Consider the following 19,024-nt stretch of genomic DNA (forward strand, 5'->3'; position numbering starts at 1 on the left):
CTTTCCATTTAACCTCCTGGGCGGTTCATTTCTGTCTGGATTTTTATGTCTAAAAGCGGTACATTGTTTTTCATGAAAATTTATTTTACAGTATAATTAAATAGTATGAGTATAATAAAGTCTGAAACAAAATCATGTCAAAATAATGAGGAATAATAAAGAGGAAGTGAGAAGAGGGGGATCGCAGAGAAGGACATCGGTGGATCAGTGAAATACAATATTTACTATTGTATTTCACTGTTTTAGCTACCCCGAGTGTGGCTCAAGGTTACCGCTTTCAGCATCTTTTTTCTATCCAGAGTCACACTCGGGGTTAAACACACTAGTTCCTTAGCTATATTGACGATTCCAACTGCAAAGATTTTGCTATGAACAGACCAACATGCGGTCAAAGGAGCTCTCCATGCAGGTGAAACAAGCCATCCCTAAGCTGCAAAAACAGAAAAAACCCATCCGAGAAGTTGCTACAATATTAGCAGTGGCCAAATCTACAGTTTGGTACATCATGAGAAAGAAACAAAGCACTGGTGAACTCAGCAACGCCAAAAGACCTGGACATCCACGGAAGACAACAGTGGTGGATGATCGCAGAATCATTTCCATGGTGAAGAGAAACCGCTTCATAACAGCCAACCAAGTGACCAACACTCTCCAGGAAGTAGGCGTATCGATATCCAAGTCTATCATAAAGAGAAGACTGCATGAAAGTAAATACAGAGGGTGCACTGCAAGGGGCAAGCCACTTATAAGCCTCAAGAATAGAAAGGCTAGATTGGACTTTGCTCAAAAACATCTAAAAAAGCCAGCACAGTTCTGAAAAAACATTCTTTTGACAGATGAAACCAAGATCAACCATTACCAAAATGATGGCAAGAAAAAAGTATGAAGAAGGCGTGGAACAGCTCATGATCCAAAGCATACCCCATCATCTGTAAAACATGGCGGAGGCAGTGTGATGGCTTGGGCGTGTTTATCGATGATGTGGCACGGGACAGAAGCAGCCGAATTAATTCTGAGGTGTTCAGAGACATACTGTCTGCTCAAATCCAGCTAAATGCAGTCACATTGATGGGAGGCGTTTCATAATACAGGTGGACAATGACCCAAAACATACAACCAAAGCAACCTAGGAGTTTATTAAAGCAAAGAAGTGGAATATTCTTGAATGGCCAAGTCAGTCACCTGATCTAAACCCAATTGAGCATGCATCTCACTTGTTGAAGACTAAACTTCACACAGAAAGGCCCAAAAACAAACAAACAGCAACCGAAAGCCACTGCAGTAAAGGCCTGGCAGAGCAGTTGTTTCATTTAAAATGAATTGTGGTATTGTACAGAACCAACATTCGAAAAAAAGTTTTCTCTTTCCAAATATTAATGGACCTACCTGTATCTTTGTGGGCCAAGATAACTCAATCATACCCCGCCAACCATACAAACCTAAAGCTGGGTACACACGGGCAATAACTGTTGTTGGAAAGGATCTTTCATGATCCTTTCCAACAACAAAAGACTGAACAATGCAGGAATGAGCTCAGTACATACAGTACTGTTCTACTCTATGGAGAGGAGAAGGGGAAGAATGGTGCATTGTTTGTGGATCTGCCAGGACAAAGCCATGAATGACAAGCACTGCACACACGCCAGATTCTAATCTTCCATCTGATCATCTCCCATCCAATCAGCCTAGAGGCGAATATTGGACGAGATTCATCAGACGTGTGTATGCGAATATTGGATGAGACTCATCTGACGTGTGTACGTAGGCTAATACAGTGACAGTGAGCACGGCCATGGCCTAATTGGATGAGGTACACAGAAGACAACTCATACAGCTGGATCCACTTTATAAAATCTGTGTCACATCTTATCTCTGGCACTGATAACGCACAGTGATGTCATTGTAACACATACCAAGAGAAGTTCAAGGTTCTCCGGAAGGTCAGGGACAGAGATGGCTTAGTGCCGGCAATAGGAAAAAGTTCAGTGGAAACATGATGGTAAATAAAGTGCGTAGGAGTCACAGGGTACAATGACACAGAGATATGGGGAAAAAACAGAGGCCAGTTAAGGTATCAATTATCCTTTTATAATGGGACAGAAATAAAAAGAAATCAGAAACCATACATAACCCATCCAATGCTCATTGGGGGAAAAAAATGCTAATATAAGGCTGCTATAGGCAACACACCATCCCGATCTCCTTGAAATGTTGGCAATCCATCTGAAAGTGTTCAAAAATCATGAAAATGTACATAGAAAAGAGCAAAAATCAGCTTTAAACATTCTGATGATGAAAGGTTCATCAGCCAAATATAGCTAACTTAGACTGTTTTGGAGCTTTATGCAAATTGATTATACTTTTAACCTAGACGCTCCAATTAAAGGGCAGACATAGGCAGCAGCACCATTTAGACTTTTCAGGATAAATTTATCATAGATTTTTATTATTTCAAGCACCTCAAATAGATATTTGGGAAAAAAACAAAAAACAAGAAAAGTTGTATAATTAAACAACAAGCAGCAGAACCTCACCTGAAACCCCATACAACGTCCATAAAAGCAGCCTTTGTGCATGGTGCTGTATTCCCGCAGGAACTCTTCGGAGAGGCCACGCTCCTGCCAGAAGAAGAGGTCCCCATGGCGGTTGGCAGTGAGAAGCCGCTGTGCAAAACAGAGCAGGGCTCGGAGCTGAGTGAGAGCGGAACCGTACGCTTCTAGCTCTGCGCAGTTGTGGGCAGCTCGGAAGAAGAGGCTATGGCGGCTGGAGGTGATGTAGCGGCACTTGTGCAGGATGTGCTGGGTGCAGGCAAGTACCACTTTCAGTAGGCTTCGGTATCCATTGGCTGGAGTTTCGGGGTCTAAGTCAAAAAGTGGACAAACTGCAGCCAGGGCACGTAGGGACGGCTCAACTCCACTTGCCTGTTCCTTGATCCGAGAGAAGGCTTGCACCAGGCGAGAGCTAACTTCAGATTTGGACTCTCCAAAGTGCTTAATGTTATCCTGGCACAAGGCGTCCACGGCCTGGAACAGGGGCCGGGGGTCCATCTGCTCGGGAGGCACGAGCACCACTCCTAAAACGAGAAAGAAAGCAGTTCTTAATGTCTGATACCACAGGAAACATGTTCAGGCAACAAAATATCAAGTTAAAAGGGATTGTTCACTTTTAGATATTACAATATATAACTGGCCAAAAACCTGTTGATCTGCAAGAAACCCACTGTGGTCCTAACTTTCTGTCTGACCTGACAACAAAGTGCTGCTGCTCAACTGAAATCAAGTAGTTCAGTCAGCCCTGCCTAGTTCTTCTCCTCTGGACTACAGAACACTCTCTCATTTCCATAAAATAAGGAAGGGAGCAAAAAGGAAAAATTGTATGATGAAAAAAAACAATTCAGAGCTAAAGCATCAATATGACAATGAAATGACTAATACTCTCTGAATTATTCTCCTTATTTCTTGAATAACGTGTTGGACCTTAACCTATGCCAATTCTAAACCTCTTTAATACTGCAAAAAAACTGAAAGATGAAGAATCCCCAAATTCACTCGATTCCAGCTGACAAAATGCCTCTAATAGGACAACTGCCACCTATAGGTACTCATAGGCGTTAGATGGAAGCAAATTGTTCCCAACTAAGTGCCATTGGTGGGATCTACAACAATCTCATCTGTGTAGATAATTCCTGGGTTTGCCAGACAATTGGTCAGTCATTGGAAAATCCAATTAAACATCAGTGCTTAAACAGAAAAAAATTGCAAGAAGTTACAGGTTTGGAGACTTTGTAGGTTCCTTAAAAAAAAAAAAAAAAAAAAAACACACTTGTGTGTACATTGCTTGCAGCACATCATCAATGCAATGTGCACTTTTCTCTTACTCTTGGCACCTGTACAACACTGTAAATTGTGTGGGATAATGTAGCTGCAGGCAGGGGGAGTTGCATACTAGTGGCCACTCTGTGGCTGAAGAAAGAAGACAATAGTCCAGATAAAGTGAAGAAGAAGATGGCGGCAGTGGTAAAAAATGCAGAGCTGTTAACATTAGAGAAAGGCAAGTCTCTTGTAATGTCTAGGTACACTGTGCACATATTATGTTAAGTACTCAGTTACCCCCAATCACAACTGAGCTTTGCTTTAATAAAAACTCATGTTAATTGAATGTCCATAACATTTTTTCAGCCCGTAAACGTTGACAGTAGAGGGGACCATGGCTGCCATACTGAAGTAAGCGGGGTGAAGGCTTTTTAGAGGTATTTGACTACAAAGAGTGCACATTAAAAGGTAAATGGTTGAAGGTTGCTAAAAAAAAAAAAAATACTAAAATAAATGTTTACCTGCAAAGAAACAATACTTAATTCTATCATAGCCCATAAAGCCAATCTCTGCTGTAATAAGGAGAAACCACAGACAAAAAAAAAAAAACTTCAGAACCCAACTGGTGTTGGATTCCTGGTTCCCTACTGCACTTCAGTCATCCGTCTGCCCTTACATCAACACAGTGGGGGGCCAGGAATCTCAAATCCCTAGAAAAGTCAGATCATGACATTTTTACTGTTCATTATAGCAGACAGGCATAGGAAGGTATAGAAAGTATCAATTGATCATCTTTGCAGGGAGGTCAGTGACGGTTGATATAAATTGAAGTACTTAGATATGGACAAATTATGGTAATGTTAGTAAGCCAGCAGACTGGTCTGGTAGCCAACATCTTGTATATTCTACAAGTCAGAGAGCATTGTTTAAAAAAAAAAGGGCCAGGTAAATAATAATACTAACGTATTACATTCATCTATAGCCATATTTTCCAATCAGGGTTCCTTGAGCAATTTGTGCTTCTCAGGTCAGTTCAAGTGACACCAATGATTATTTTGGCTATCTGTAAGAGTGTAATTTTTCTCACTTATTACAAAGTTAACATACAGTGAGCTGTGGATATAGTATTTATTGTCAGGGGTTCCCTGAAGATCTTAAAGTAATTTTAAGGGTTCCCCATGTTGAAAAGTGGATGAAAGGCTGCTATATGTAATCATAATATACCAGATATAAAGCACATTTCTCTTTCCTTATATCTAAATCACAGAATACAACATCTCCAGACTTTCTACATTAAATCATGTGGTGATCAAGAAGTGACAGGCCCGATCCCATCCTATAGAAAATATATGAAGTGAACCGGCAGAACAATTCTCCCCCAACACATCTGGAGAGCAGCTGCAATTTCTAAATCTCTTATCAGGAATACAACTTTGGTAAATGCTGAGAACACAGTGTAAGAGAAATGTCACAAGAGAGGAAAGGTCATCAGAGAGCAGGAAGGGGAGAGCAACAAGGACCAGGCTAGAGGAGAGGACAGATCCAGTATAGATATAGAAAAGAGGAGAAAAAAGGAGACATGGCAAACGGGCTGCAATATGCCCGTCTCCTACCTGAAGTCACAGCTGTCCCCGGGCTTCCTGTTAGGAGGACTTTGCTTGATCAGATAGTTTCATCTAAATGTCTCACCAGGCTCCTCCTGCAGAGCTATAAAGCAGCTGGAGGAGGGCACAGCAACTGGAGCCAGCCCATAAAGAAAGTGACATCTCCAGAGGATGATGCCCTGTTTATTATTGTGACGTATGTGACATCTACTTGGCACGCTGCTATGGGACTTGGCTGGGCTCAGAAGTCAAAGATTCCAGCTGTTTTAGTTTCTATTTTTCTATTTTCTGTTTACCTACCCTTCTTTCCCCTTTCTCCTAATTCTTCCCCGTGCTTTGTCCTTCTATCAGTCTTCCCAATTGTCATTGGTTTGATATCCATTATTGTACACACAAGACCTGATTTATAAAAGTTCTCCAAGGTTGGAGAGGATACACTTTCATCAGTGAAGCTGGATGATCCAGCAAACCTGGAATGGAACTGATCCAGGATTGAAAATATTTGCCAATAGCAAATTACATTTAAGAAATCCATTCCAGGTTTTCTGGATGACCCAGCTTCACTGGAGAGCTTTTATAAATCTGTCATACAGAGTCCTAGCCACCTCACTAAAGAGGGTCACAATCTAATGTCCTTGTCACAATTCATGTCCATTTTTTAGGAGAGCTGATCTGAGAATTAGTTCTTTCCAATTCGGCTTGTGGAAGGAAGTATGTGTTTTATCTCTCCATTCTGTGTATTTGACTCCCTGATTCTGGAGATATACGAGATGTCCCTCTGATGGTGCATAGCTGTATCTGACCCAACTTGGCTCCTATCATATGATATCTGGCTCAGCGAGTTTTCTTCTGCTCCTTTATGGTTCCAATGTAACATAAGGTTTTGTAAATGTCGAACATGGTGGGTTTTCAAAATGCATTGATGAGCTGTTTATTTTCAGACCGCCTCTCTCTAATTGAAAGCTGGTAACAAAGACATACAGAGTCGGGGGAATAATTGGGGGAGGATATTCCTTCTTTTCAGTATGTGTCATTTGCTCTTCAAATACTGAACTGTGTAAGCGTGGTTTTCAAGTAAAGCAGTTAACATGTGAAAAAATCTAGATGTCTATATAAAATGCCAGTGTTCTCTCCAGCCACTTTTAGCCCGGTGCACCGCCCAGCACTTTTTAGTAATCACCCAGCTGTTTTGGGTGGTTACTGAAAAGTTGGGTACAGGGGCTACCACCCACCTACAGCTTCTTCCCACCCAGCTTAGGAAAGAACCCCTTATATACATATCTCCTCTTATCTCCTCTTTAAATATACATGCTTTCATTAAAGGAAATCAGCATAAAAAAAACAAAAAACAAAGAAAAAAAAACAATGAAGGCTGATCTTTCAGAGATACCTTTTGCCTTGCTGTCATCCTAATCTTCAGACTTGTGATACAAATAATAATCAGAACATTCGTAACCTAAACCTGTATATCAGCCTTCCTCAACCTCTAACATGGGTGAATTTTTCTATAATTACTATATCCACAGCTCACAGTACAATACTGTGGTGGGTCAGTGGGAAGAATTCCTCTTACATTGCTGGCCAGTGAGAATAAAGGTATCCAAATGACAGCAAAAAAAGATCATTGGTATCACTTAATCTGACCTGAGAGTCATGAATTGTTCAATGCTCAAGAAATCCCTCCCTACTTTCTATCAGGACCCAGTCTGTACCTAGCTCACTCACCTTTCTGCACAGCCATTTTAGATCAGTCCCTGGTCAGAACTGTTTGATGTAGATGTAGGTAATGACCAAACAATGACTCCCGTGTCCAGTATTGGGCCGTGCTGGTCCTGCCTGGCACCACTGGCTCATGTGACTATAAGCTCTTTTATTTCCCATCAGTGTTCTATGTACACAGTGCCCTCTGCACAGATAAAGACATTCACACTAGTAGGAAACAAGCCAGGCTATTTCTGATCTTCTTTCTAGACAACAAAAACAGCTAAACACTGTAATACAAGACGGAAGAAATCTGAGGAAGCTGCATCTTCCTAGCTAGAATAGCTGCACAACAACATACAGGATATGACACCGGGTAAAGGTCCTGCAATGGACACACACATTGCTTTATATCCTTTGCATTACAAATATTACAGATTCAAATGCAATTTGACACTGGAAACATGCAATTTATAAGACAAAAATAATCCCAATATACCTAATAATAATAATAATGAGAAAATAACAGTATTGTGAAAAGTATATCACCCTCTTACACTAGTGATCAGAGGATAAGGGTCCCTTACTTGGTGATAATCGGGGAAATGTCCTTTTTGCTTTGCTGATTGATGCAGCGCTCCCATATATTGGAAAGTTGAAAAGTACCCTTATACTGACATGAACCTCTGCTGTAGAGATCAGTAAATAACTGGTCCATTTACACTGATGATTATTGTAGAAGGAATTTTAATCCACCATTGCTTAAGGAACCCCGAAAAACCTCTGTGGGAACCCATGCGTTGAGAAGGAACAGACTTAGGGTCCATTCACATGCTACTGCTACCATAAGGTGAGACACTTCTCATGTGCTGGTGCGATTTCTATGCACCACAAGGCAACTGTACAGCAGCCGTTACAACATTTTAAACATGGGGGAACCCCAAAAATAACTTTCAGATCTTAGGGAACCTCCTTTATAATCAATATATCCATAGCTCAAAGTACATTAGTGAGGTGGTCAGTGGGAAGAATGTGTCTTACATTGCTGCTCACTGAGAAGAATGTCACCCTTACAGTTAGCCAAAAATCAATGATATCAGTGGTAACTGACCCGAGAGGGCCAAACTACTCATTGTTTAAGAAACCCCCCAGTAACCTCTGGAAGAACCATGAATGAGAAACACGGATATAGAGCACTGCAATACATAGCAAAAATAGTACAGGTCTGATTTTTGTACTGACTTGTTATGTTTGGTAGCCCATTCACGGGCATCACCCCAGCATGGAGGGGAAGCAGGATTGTTACAAAAGCATTAATGGGCCCTATCACTTACTTTAAAATTACCCCATGTCATGTTTTTCCTGTAAGTTTAGGATGACCGTTTGAGGATCGCTGTGCAATGCAGGCTCCTCTCCAGAAGCACTATATTGCAGGATATTATTCGGGATGGGGGTTTGGAATTTCTGAGTTACAGGAAGATTCAACATGCTGCCCCCAGAAGCAGACTGCACCTAAGGGGCATTATATCTGCATTGTAAAATAGCACATTTAATATTGTACACTTATATCTAGCTGCTTTTATCAGCCATATAAATACATTGCAACTCATAGCAACCACAGAATTCATTATTTCATCAATCATCACAGGACCGCTGATGTGCGATTGTTCTTCGTGCACCATGGAGCCACACATTGCTGCCGCACAAAGTTCTCATACCCAACAAGGTTTCTCATCTTGTCTGCCACGGCCAAATCTATCATTACAACATCACACTAAACTTGCAAAACAGACTTTTACTTTGGTTAACCACAGCAAAGTTATACTTCATTCTCACACTGTAATAGATATGTAAGCCATTCAAAAACATTTCAGTAATAGGAACGGGCGTAACGGATGACACTTGGGAAAGCTGAAATCTCATGAAATCATGGATGCACTCTGCCAAGCTTTGAAGCAAAAAAGGCTTTTTAAAGAGGACCCGTTATTAAAATCCTACCAACACTTTGTATGAAAGGGGGTTTGTAGTGTCCTTATTGAGGTTTATAGCTGTCTCTGTCCAAATCATCTTCTCCTGATCATCTCCCTGCCTTTCTGGTTACACACACCATTATATACACAGGCCAATGGGTGAATGATCAGGTACACAAGCTTTATCTCCCTCATCTATTGATCATCTTCTTGGCAACTCCATGCTGCACCAATTAACCTGTCCGATCCAATACTGCTCCATTCCACCCCTGATCACTCAAATTGCTCCCACTGACTGTTGGTGTTAGAGAGTGCCCCCTGTTGATGGGGAAGTGGTATAGTAAGAGTAACGTGGATTGGGCAAAGAATGTGCCTTGTCTACCAGTGGAATCATCAAACCCCCTCGGCATCTTAAGGAGAAACAAACTCCTTGTTTCAGGAAAAAGTAATAGTGTAAAGGCAACACACCCCTCACCTCTCCAAACCCCTAATGCTTACCTTGCCTTGCTTTTGCTTCCCTGCCTCTACTGAAGCTGGTGACAATATTAGGAGTTTCCATGAATAGGGGAGCAAGTGACCTCCACCCATAAGACAGATCTATGGTCGACTAACAAGTGTTGGGCCCAAACACATGATGAAGTGTCTGACCTCGGACAAAGCTTGGGATTTTTAGACCACAGCAGCTAGGAACGAGCAAGCAAAGGATTGGATGTCCATTACATGACTGTCTCCTTTAAGTATTTCAATTCTCCTAACATTCTTCGGGTCACAAGACCTATTAGCTTCAGAAAAGGATTCTTGAAATCCTAATACCAAAGGTTAGATTGAATTAAAGACCATTCTTCCATGCAGCCTGAAACTTTATGAATTGTTGCATTTTTTGGATAAAAAGGTCTCAATGCATGGTAGCAGAACATTATTTTTCCCATGTTAAGCATTATTTTAGATTTATATTCCTTAAAGACAACTTTTAAATAAACCTGATTTTAGTTTAGGTAATACGGCAATAGGTGATCTAAGCTTTTTCACACCTCTAGCAACACACATATCTTCCTTACTTTTCCACCATTGCCTTTAGCCTCTGTAAGTATAAGGAAGATCTGTGAAGGTTCTAAGCCACAAACTGAACCTTACAATGGGCCGAGGACATTCTACCCAACACCATGTGCTGGGCCATCAAGAACCATTGTAGGAAGCCAGAAAGTAACTATCCCCTCCGCCATACCTGTAAGCACTGTTTGCTGACAAACTGAGATACATGGTGCCATTTGGAAAGAAGAGGTAACTTCGTGTCACTTTGCTCTGCATAGCCAATACACGGGGTATGGGGTATGGACCACTTCACCATCACGCTTGCATCTCTGAGTTCACTGCTCCTTGTCCTAATTCCCTGGCAGGGCGTTACATTTCATTTCCAATAATTACAGAAGGACATTTTTACTTTGAATATGATGGACCTATTCAATGTGTCCTGGGGGATCTACAAAATGTGTAAACAAGAAAACCAGTTGTGTCCTCTGTACAGATATCTCTGTCCAAAGATGGCAAGAAATACATGGGAATCTACAGAAGCATGAGCTGGAAGAGAACAACATGAGCCCATGAGTCACGGAACAAAACAGAACCACGGGAACACTTGGCAAGATCAACGTTGACTTCATAGAAATAGGAGGACATGGTATACCATCAACTTTAACCATGAAATGTGAGGCCACTTTGAGAATGGACAACAATAACAACAGCAAATAGAAGACATAAGGGAGGACAAACACTGTACTGGTTACAAAAAGACATTAAAACTGATGCAAAAGTCTCCAAGTAGAATGACAATGATGAATAAAGGGTGCATTTAATTAAAGGATTTTAAATAAGTTGATACCTGTTGAGCCCAAATTAAATCTTATTTTTCTTTTCTCTGAATATTCTATTACCATTGTATGTTTTTTTCTATTACCATTGTATACTGCACTTCATTTTGCCAAATCCAGTGCTCTATAATGACAGCTATGCCCCTCATCACAGCAGCCCTTGTAGTGGGCAGGGGATATATGTCTGACCAGATCCATTAGGGCTATTTCAGACTTGTGATGAGCTGTGAGCTCAAACACAGTCCCAACCACTCTGATTCAAGTCAATGGGAGTGTTTGGAACCCTTTTTTGTAGCCCAGAATATTTTTAAAGCTGGGTGGGAATATATTGTAGGTGGGTAGCAGCCCCTGTATTCTGACCCAACTCTTCAGTAACCACTCAAAAACAGCCGGGTGGTTACCGGCGGCAGAAAAGGGCTGGGGAGCACACTGTAAAGGTGCGTACACACTTCCAATTTTTATCGTTCCAATCGAACGACGAACGATCGATTGGGCAAAAAATCGTTCGTAAAAAAGTAACCAACGACGCCGACGAACGAGGAAAGTCGCTGGAAACGAACGACCGGACCGACGGATTGGATTGGACGACGATCGTTGAACATCGTTCGTGTGTACGGTCGTTCGTTGATCGTTCATGTTCAGAGCATGCGTGATGAACGAACGTCCGTTCACTTTCCTGTCGTGCACATAGTTCCTCTATCGCTCAAACGATCGTATCTATTGTGTGTACAATATCTACGAACGATCGTGTCGTTAACTCTATGTGCAGGATCGGTGCTATACGATCGTTCATATATATCGTGCATGAACGTTCGTCGTTCGTTTTCCAACGATAATAATTGGAAGTGTGTATGTAGCTTAACTCAGTATCTACTTCTCTGATATCTATTGGGAGTCAAGGTCTAAAATGTCATATTCTTGTTCATTACCACTGGTGAATGAAGCCACATGGGTTGCCCATGTTATCTAACAGATATAGGCCAGTTAAACATCAGCCTGGGAGTTGGGTTACAGTAAGGAAATTTGTTCAGTTTCTAATTACTGAACACAGAAAGGTTTGCATTTACTTATCCCATGTTATACCAAGGCAGCCGTCACATGTACCTAACATTCTGGGGATATTCAGGCACTAAAAACTGAAAGCCGTATTTAAAGCAGATCAATTATCACGTTTAACATTATGTAAAAGGTTGGCATTACATAACAAAAAAAAGGTGATTTTTTTTTCTTTTTTTGGAGAGGTCCTCACTCCCTTTTACTCTTCCATCGTCACAAAGAATAAAAGAGAAACCCTCAGCCTCCTGGTCCACTTGCATTACATATCCCAGGGCCTGCGGGCTGCTCCTTCTGCGCATGCGTCACCAGGTGCGTGAATTTACGCATGTGCAAAGAGCTGGGTGAGGTCAGGAAGTACCAGGAAGAAAGATGGCAGTGCTGGACAGACCAGAAAGCCCTGAAAGAAAGAACAGCGATTTAACAGCCTTATTAGAAATTTAATAAGCTGGTAACTCGCTGCACATACTGGATACAATGACTGTTATCAGGTATTTTGTTCCCAGCTATTCCTTAAGACTATTACTATTGTTATTATTATATATATATATATATATATATATATATATATATATATATATATCTTTATATAGCGCCAACATATTACACAGTGCTGTACCACATGCCTTTACAGCAGTGTTCGATCCAGAATTTTTTTTATGCCGGGTGGTAAGAAATTGTAGATGGGTGGCAGCCCTGTATTGTGACCCAACTCTTAAGTACCTACCCAAAAAACAGCCGGTGCCTACTGAAAAGTGCCGGGTGGTGCACCCAGCTAAAAAGCTCTGGGGAGAACACTGCCTTTACGGTATAAAGAATAAGGGAGCAGCGGGGTTCTGCAGTCTGATTCTGAAAGGGAAAATGACTGCTGTCATCCTACTGAAACTATTTTACACATGAAGGTCTTTTCATAAAACAGTGAATCTGACATTCACTGAAGAATTCCATGGCACCAGAAAATGTGTCAGTGAATGTCAGATACACAGCTTCACTAGGCAAATAAAATAGCAGCATGAAAGAGAAAACAAATACAGCCAGCACATCTTAAGCTGCGTACACAGGTCCAATAATTATCGTTAGAAAGGACCGACGAACAAACGATTGGCCAAAAATCGTTCTGAAAAAAGTGACCAACGACGCCGAAGAACGAGGATTGTCGTTGGAAATGAACAACCGCCACGGCAGATCTGACTGGCCTCCCATTGTTCACTATTTATCGTGTGTACAGTCGTTGAGTGATCGTGCATGTTTCTGCAGTACACTTTCTCCTTTACATGTCCCTCCTTGCATTGTTCAAACGATTGCATCTAAGGTGTGGACACTATTGGTCGTATCGTATTGTTACAGCATACACAGATATGTGCTCAATAAGATTGTTCAAGTATATTCGTGCATAATCGTTGATCGGTCGTAAACGTTCGTTTTCTAACGATAATTATTGGAAGTGTGTACCTAGCTTTAGACCTATTAATCTTCTATAAATTATATTTTTGTTTTAGCTAAATGGCCATGAAAAAAAGTACCAAATGCAGTCTGTACAACAAAGGTATCAGTTGATTCTCTGCATATATTGTAGCACACATATGGTTGGTAAACATGGGCATATCTGCTGCCAATTTTGCATCTGACCAACCAAGCTGATTAATTTTACATAAATAGGTAGGTTAAATTACACTACACGTTTCCAGAAAGAAAACTAGTTTAATGCCTGCCACAAGTTATTCATTGTCTGTATAAGCCAAACATCCACATTTGGCAGTGGCTCCTGTGTTGTGACCCAACTGATCAAGTAACCACCCAAAAACATCCTGGTGGTTACTGAAATTTGCCAGGTGGTGCGCCCAGCTAAAAGGAACAGGAGAGAACACTGTGCCATTCCCATAAGGGGACAGGAAAATAGAAGAGAAGATTGTACTACCAATTCAGTACGGATACATTTTGCACCTGACAATTTTATCAGAAACAAAATCCTCAGTGTGTACCCTGCCTTAACCTTTACGCCTTACTTTTTACAAATGCCAACAATCAGAACAGAAGTTTGATGGTGTCTGGGCTCCTAACACCAAGTTGTGGCTGAAGAGGAATATTCAACATGACAGCGCTGAGTGAATTAATTTGTTGTAAATATCCTGCAACAAATTAATTGAAATTTACCAGATCAAAGAAATAAATCTTGATCTTTGTGAATCTTGTTTGAAGGGTCAATGTGTAAGAAAAAAAAACAGTAAATGTGAATAATAAATATGGCAGCAGATATATAGTGAATCTGGTATTTGACCCTGTACAGGTGTCTTTCCGAACCTTTTTAACATGGGGGACCCTTGAGATATATAGACAGCTCACAGTACATTAGTGTGGTGGTAAGTGGGCGGACGCACAAACTACCCATGGCTCAAGGAACCCCTAACAACCTCTAAAGGAACCCTAGGGTTCTATGGAACCCTGGCTGAGATACTTTACAGATTCCCGTGTGTGGTGCATTCCTGGGAGTCTAAGGATAGGTCATTTCAGGTGTCATTTTTTCGTAGTAAAACATATTTAAAAAATAAAATGGAATATTTGAGTCGGGGATAAACATTTACTTACCGTGTTGGTGAAGATCTGTGTGCAGGCATTGACACAAGGCTGCAGCATGACAGCTATTCAGTGTTTTGGGAGAGAGTGAAAGGTCAGAGGCAGCCAATAGGCAGAAGGCCAGCAGTGGTGTGATGGGCTGGGCTGCAGGTCACTCCATAGAAGGGGGAAGGGGACACTTTACAGCTTCCATCATCAGAGGTCTCTGCTATGTCACAGCAGCAAAATGATGAACATTCTGGGGAGGGGCAGGATCAATATACTCTTTGGCCTTCTGGATCAGTAAAGGCATGATTGGGAAAAACACTCACAGTTCACAGATTCTATTCCTAATATGTTTGAGTTATAATGGCCATGCAAGGTCCCAATGGAAATTGGAAAATGAAGGGGCTTGGACAAAGGCTTGCTGCTCAATAGGGTGACAATTCTGTCCATTTAAGACATTAATTAGGGAAAAGGAGGCCAAATTTTCATCTGTATATCCATATTCAGCAACAGCCTCAGACACTTAGTACTTTAATGTATACGATGCCTAAAAATTAGACGCCACCATCTTTGCTCTGTTCTTCGAGATCGGCATGTTTTTCCCCAAACTAGGTCACCCAATCTAGCGCCTGCGTCAAGTGACGTAGTTTGTGGAAAAACTGTGCATGCGTGAGATCGGCAATGTCCTTTTTGACAAAAGGGCTCCTTCTTTGCATGCGCGAGGGGCACCGAAGAGCCTCCTGGGATGTGTGACATAGGTAAAAAAAAAACAAAAAGAATTTTTACCTTGCATAAAAGGGTGGTCTACCCTTTTATGTAAAGTGAAAATTCTGTGTTTAGGTACACTTTAAGTCTTGATCCCCGAAGCGATAAAAGCGCAGAGCCTCTCGGACAACTACATCATGCATCCCGGGAGGCTCTGGCTATGCCCGATCTCGGAAGGGTATTTTTTCCACCAAGGGGAAAGAGATGCTAATCTCCCAAATGGACAGCGAGATCGGCTTTCTTTTTTTCCCCTTCACAGCAGCTATGTCACCCAAGTGTTTGCAGTTTTGACAGTGGGCATCAAGGAGAGGTACTGAACTTCTCTCTGCCACCCCTATTCACTCTAAATTAGGCTGCTGCGGTAGAAGTTGCATGGAGCGTCTTTACCGAGGCAGCAGTTCACGGCCATGGGGAAGAAGTAACCACACCACAATCTCACAGCCAGCCTTACAATCAACCTTCCTTACCTTAACAAGTTCCTCATTTCCCAATTCAGAATATAATTTAATATTGTACAGATAGCAGTCCTCTGGATCTAGATGTTTTTGCAGCTAATAAAGCATTTAAAAAATCTTTTGGTATAGACATGTGTAACCAGCAAGTCAAACAAGCCATCTTGCCTTTCATATTTTTAGCAGATGGGAACTATAAGCCTCAGTACATGGTACTCATTTTTTAGCACCACACCATCGATAAGATCGTTCTGGAATAAGGCAAAAACTTTGAGATTTGTATTCAATTAGGTATACCCACCCCACCACAAACCCTCACAAATTACCTCCTTGGGAAGCCATGTAGCATTGGTAGCAGTCTTGAGCTTCTTGCCTGCATCTGGGTTCATTAATATTAAATAGAAGACTGGAACTGAACACTACAGATCAAGTGTCTGCTACCTGTGTGTTACTCTGATATCTCACTATCACGGGTCTGTATGGCAGGGATCTGTGCAGCAAGGACATTTAATATTAAAATTCACTGTCAAAGTGAACCTCATGTTGTACGAGTTATACTGTAAAATGTGTCTGGGAAACAATGTGACAGAACGCTCTGATACTTAGGTGTGCACCGTACCTGGAACAATTGCTGAGGGGCTGCACTTGTGGATCATGAATAGAAATGTACGGGCATGTAGGATGGGCTGTTGGACCCCATTATTTATTAAACAATTAGCTGTGTGGCCTCGCTCACACTATGGGAATGTACTTTGCCGTGTGTTAAACCTCAATGCACAGCCACCTGAGCTGCTGTCTGCTAGGACACTGACCCTATTCAATGGAATGGTGCAGTACACAAAAACACAGAGAGGTGCATGCAGCAGTGCATTGTAGCAACACCCTACACTATATAGTGAAAATGCCACTCCACAATGGGTCTGATTTATTAAAGCTCTACAAGACTGGAGAAGATGAACTATCATAGGAGAACTCATTTACTAAAAGCCTCCCCTGTGTAGCTGAGTTTTGAGGCTACTGCTGGCCATATTGGATCTCAGAGCTGTCACTCAGGCGGCACTTTGAAGTATTTCCTCTCTGACAGCTACATGAAAGGCTGAAAATAAGGGTAAAGGAGCTGGACAAGCATAAAGAGTGCTTAGCCTTTCCTAGAAGTAATGGCTATATAGCATGCAAATAGGGAGGAAGCTGTGCTAGATAAATGGGTAAAAAAGTGTCAAAGTCAAAGGCATATTAGAAAGTATTATATATATATATCTCATCGATTGTAAGCTCCTTTGGACAGGGTTCTCTTCTCTTCAAGCATCATTGTTTTGTCATTTGCAACCCCTATTAATGTACAGCGCTGCAAAATATGTTGGTACTATAGAAGTACAGTATAATAATATTATACTATACTTTTGGGAATACTTAGCAACTTTTTTTGCACTTTAGTTTATAAATGTTTGAATGCAATAAACGGAGCAACTTCTGAATGGAGGGCCGATTCCTTGAGGTTATGATAAAAGAAAAAGCCCCACCGGCAACCTCTGTACTCAGCAAAGAAGAGCCAAAGGTAAGGTCTGACATCTTCCATATCTAAGCTGTTGTGAAATGATCAGTGAAGTCTTGGTTCAACCATACATTCCCAGTCCTAGCGGGAGGAAAATGTCACATGTGCTTGTATGTGGAAGATTTTGACAACATGCGGTCAGAGGAGCTCTCCATGTAGGTGAAACAAGCCATCCCTAAGCTGCAAAAGCGGAAAAACCCATCCGAGAAGTTTCTACAATATTAGAAGTGGCAAAATCTACAGTTTGGTACATCATGAGAAAGAAACAAAGCACTGGTGAACTCAGCAACGCCAAAAGACCTGGACATCTACGGAAGACAACAGTGGTGGATGATCGCAGAATCATTTCCATGGTGAAGAGAAACCCCTTCATAACAGCCAACCAAGTGAACAACACTCTCCAGGAAGTAGGTGTATCGATATCCAAGTCTATCATAAAGAGAAGACTGCATAAAAGTAAATACAGAGGGTGCACTGCAAGGGGCAAGCCATTCATAAGCCTCAAGAATAGAAAGGATAGATTGGACTTTGCTCAAAAACATCTAAAAAAGCCGGCACAGTTCTGGAAAAACATTCTTTGGACAGATGAAACCAAGATCAACCTTTACCAGAATGATGGCAAGAAAAAAGTATGGAGAAGGTGTGGAACAGCTCATGATTCAAAGCATACCACATCATCTGTAAAACATGGCGGAGGCAGTGTGATGGCTTGGGTGTGCATGGCTGCCAGTGGCACTGGGACACTAGTGTTTATCCATGATGTGACACAGGACAGAAGCAGCCGAATGAATTCTGAGGTGTTCAGAGACATACTGTCTGCTCAAATCCAACTAAATGCAGTCACATTGATTGGGAGGCGTTTCATAATACAGATGGACAATGACCCAAAACATACATCCAAAGTAACCTAGGAGTTTATTAAAGCAAAGAAGTGGAATATTCTTGAATGGCCAAGTCAGTCACCTGATCTGAACCCAACTAAGCATGCATTTCACTTGTTGAAGGCTAAACTGTGGACAGAAAGGCCAACAAACAAACAGCAACTGAAAGCCGCTGCAGTAAAGGCCTGGCAGAGCATTAAAAAGGAGGAAACCCGGCATCTGGTGATATCCATGAGTTCAAGACCACAGGCTGTCAGTGCCAGCAAAGGGTTTTCATCCAAGTATTAGAAATGAACATTTTATTATCAGCTTTTAATTTGTCCAATTACTTTTGAACCCCTGAAATGAAGTGATTTTGTTAAAAAAAAGGATTTAGTTCCCCACATTTTTATGCAATCTTTTTGTTCAACCCACTGAATTAAAGCTGAAAGTTTGCAGGTCAACTGCATCTGCGTTTTCATTAAAAAAAAATTGTGGTAATGTACAGAACCAAAATTAGAAAAAAAAAGTTGTCTCTGTCCAAATATTTATGGACCTAACTGTAGAAGGGGCTACTCTATTACAGCAATCAAGAGATTTCCCTTTTTCATTAGTACTTCCTTTAAATGCCACTTGTAGATTGCAAGCCAATATTTGACAACAAGGTAAATTAAGGCACAAACAGGGTTAAGTGTATTGGTCTCCAATATCAGGAAGCCCCATCCTTGAGCAAAGGTTGGGTTGTGGAAGTATTTGGCATATGGGCCAGGCAAACAGGCACAGCCAAATGTGTCCAGTATTTCCTACAGCTTCCAGCACTCAATACAG

At 41.4% G+C, this 19,024-nt stretch overlaps 1 protein-coding gene across 2 annotated transcripts in view; it reads right to left on the reverse strand.

The window, feature by feature from the left end:
* The window catches only part of LIPE (lipase E, hormone sensitive type), a 42,684-nt gene that overhangs the window by 13,853 nt on the left and 9,807 nt on the right, over positions 1-19,024 (reverse strand). Inside the window, exons 1-2 of one of the 2 annotated variants that reach the window (XM_072427230.1) lie at positions 5,426-5,508; positions 2,535-3,073 (exon numbers count right to left, since the gene is read on the reverse strand). In XM_072427230.1, the coding sequence (XP_072283331.1) occupies positions 2,535-3,047 (513 nt within the window). In that variant the 5' untranslated portion in view covers positions 3,048-3,073; positions 5,426-5,508. Of the gene's footprint in view, positions 1-2,534; positions 3,074-5,425; positions 5,509-19,024 lie in introns of those variants that run through there. The other variant, XM_072427229.1, reaches the window with a different exon arrangement.

Source organism: Pyxicephalus adspersus, chromosome 11 (assembly GCF_032062135.1).
Source record: "Pyxicephalus adspersus chromosome 11, UCB_Pads_2.0, whole genome shotgun sequence".
In the NCBI taxonomy this organism is placed as follows: Eukaryota; Metazoa; Chordata; class Amphibia; order Anura; family Pyxicephalidae; genus Pyxicephalus; species Pyxicephalus adspersus.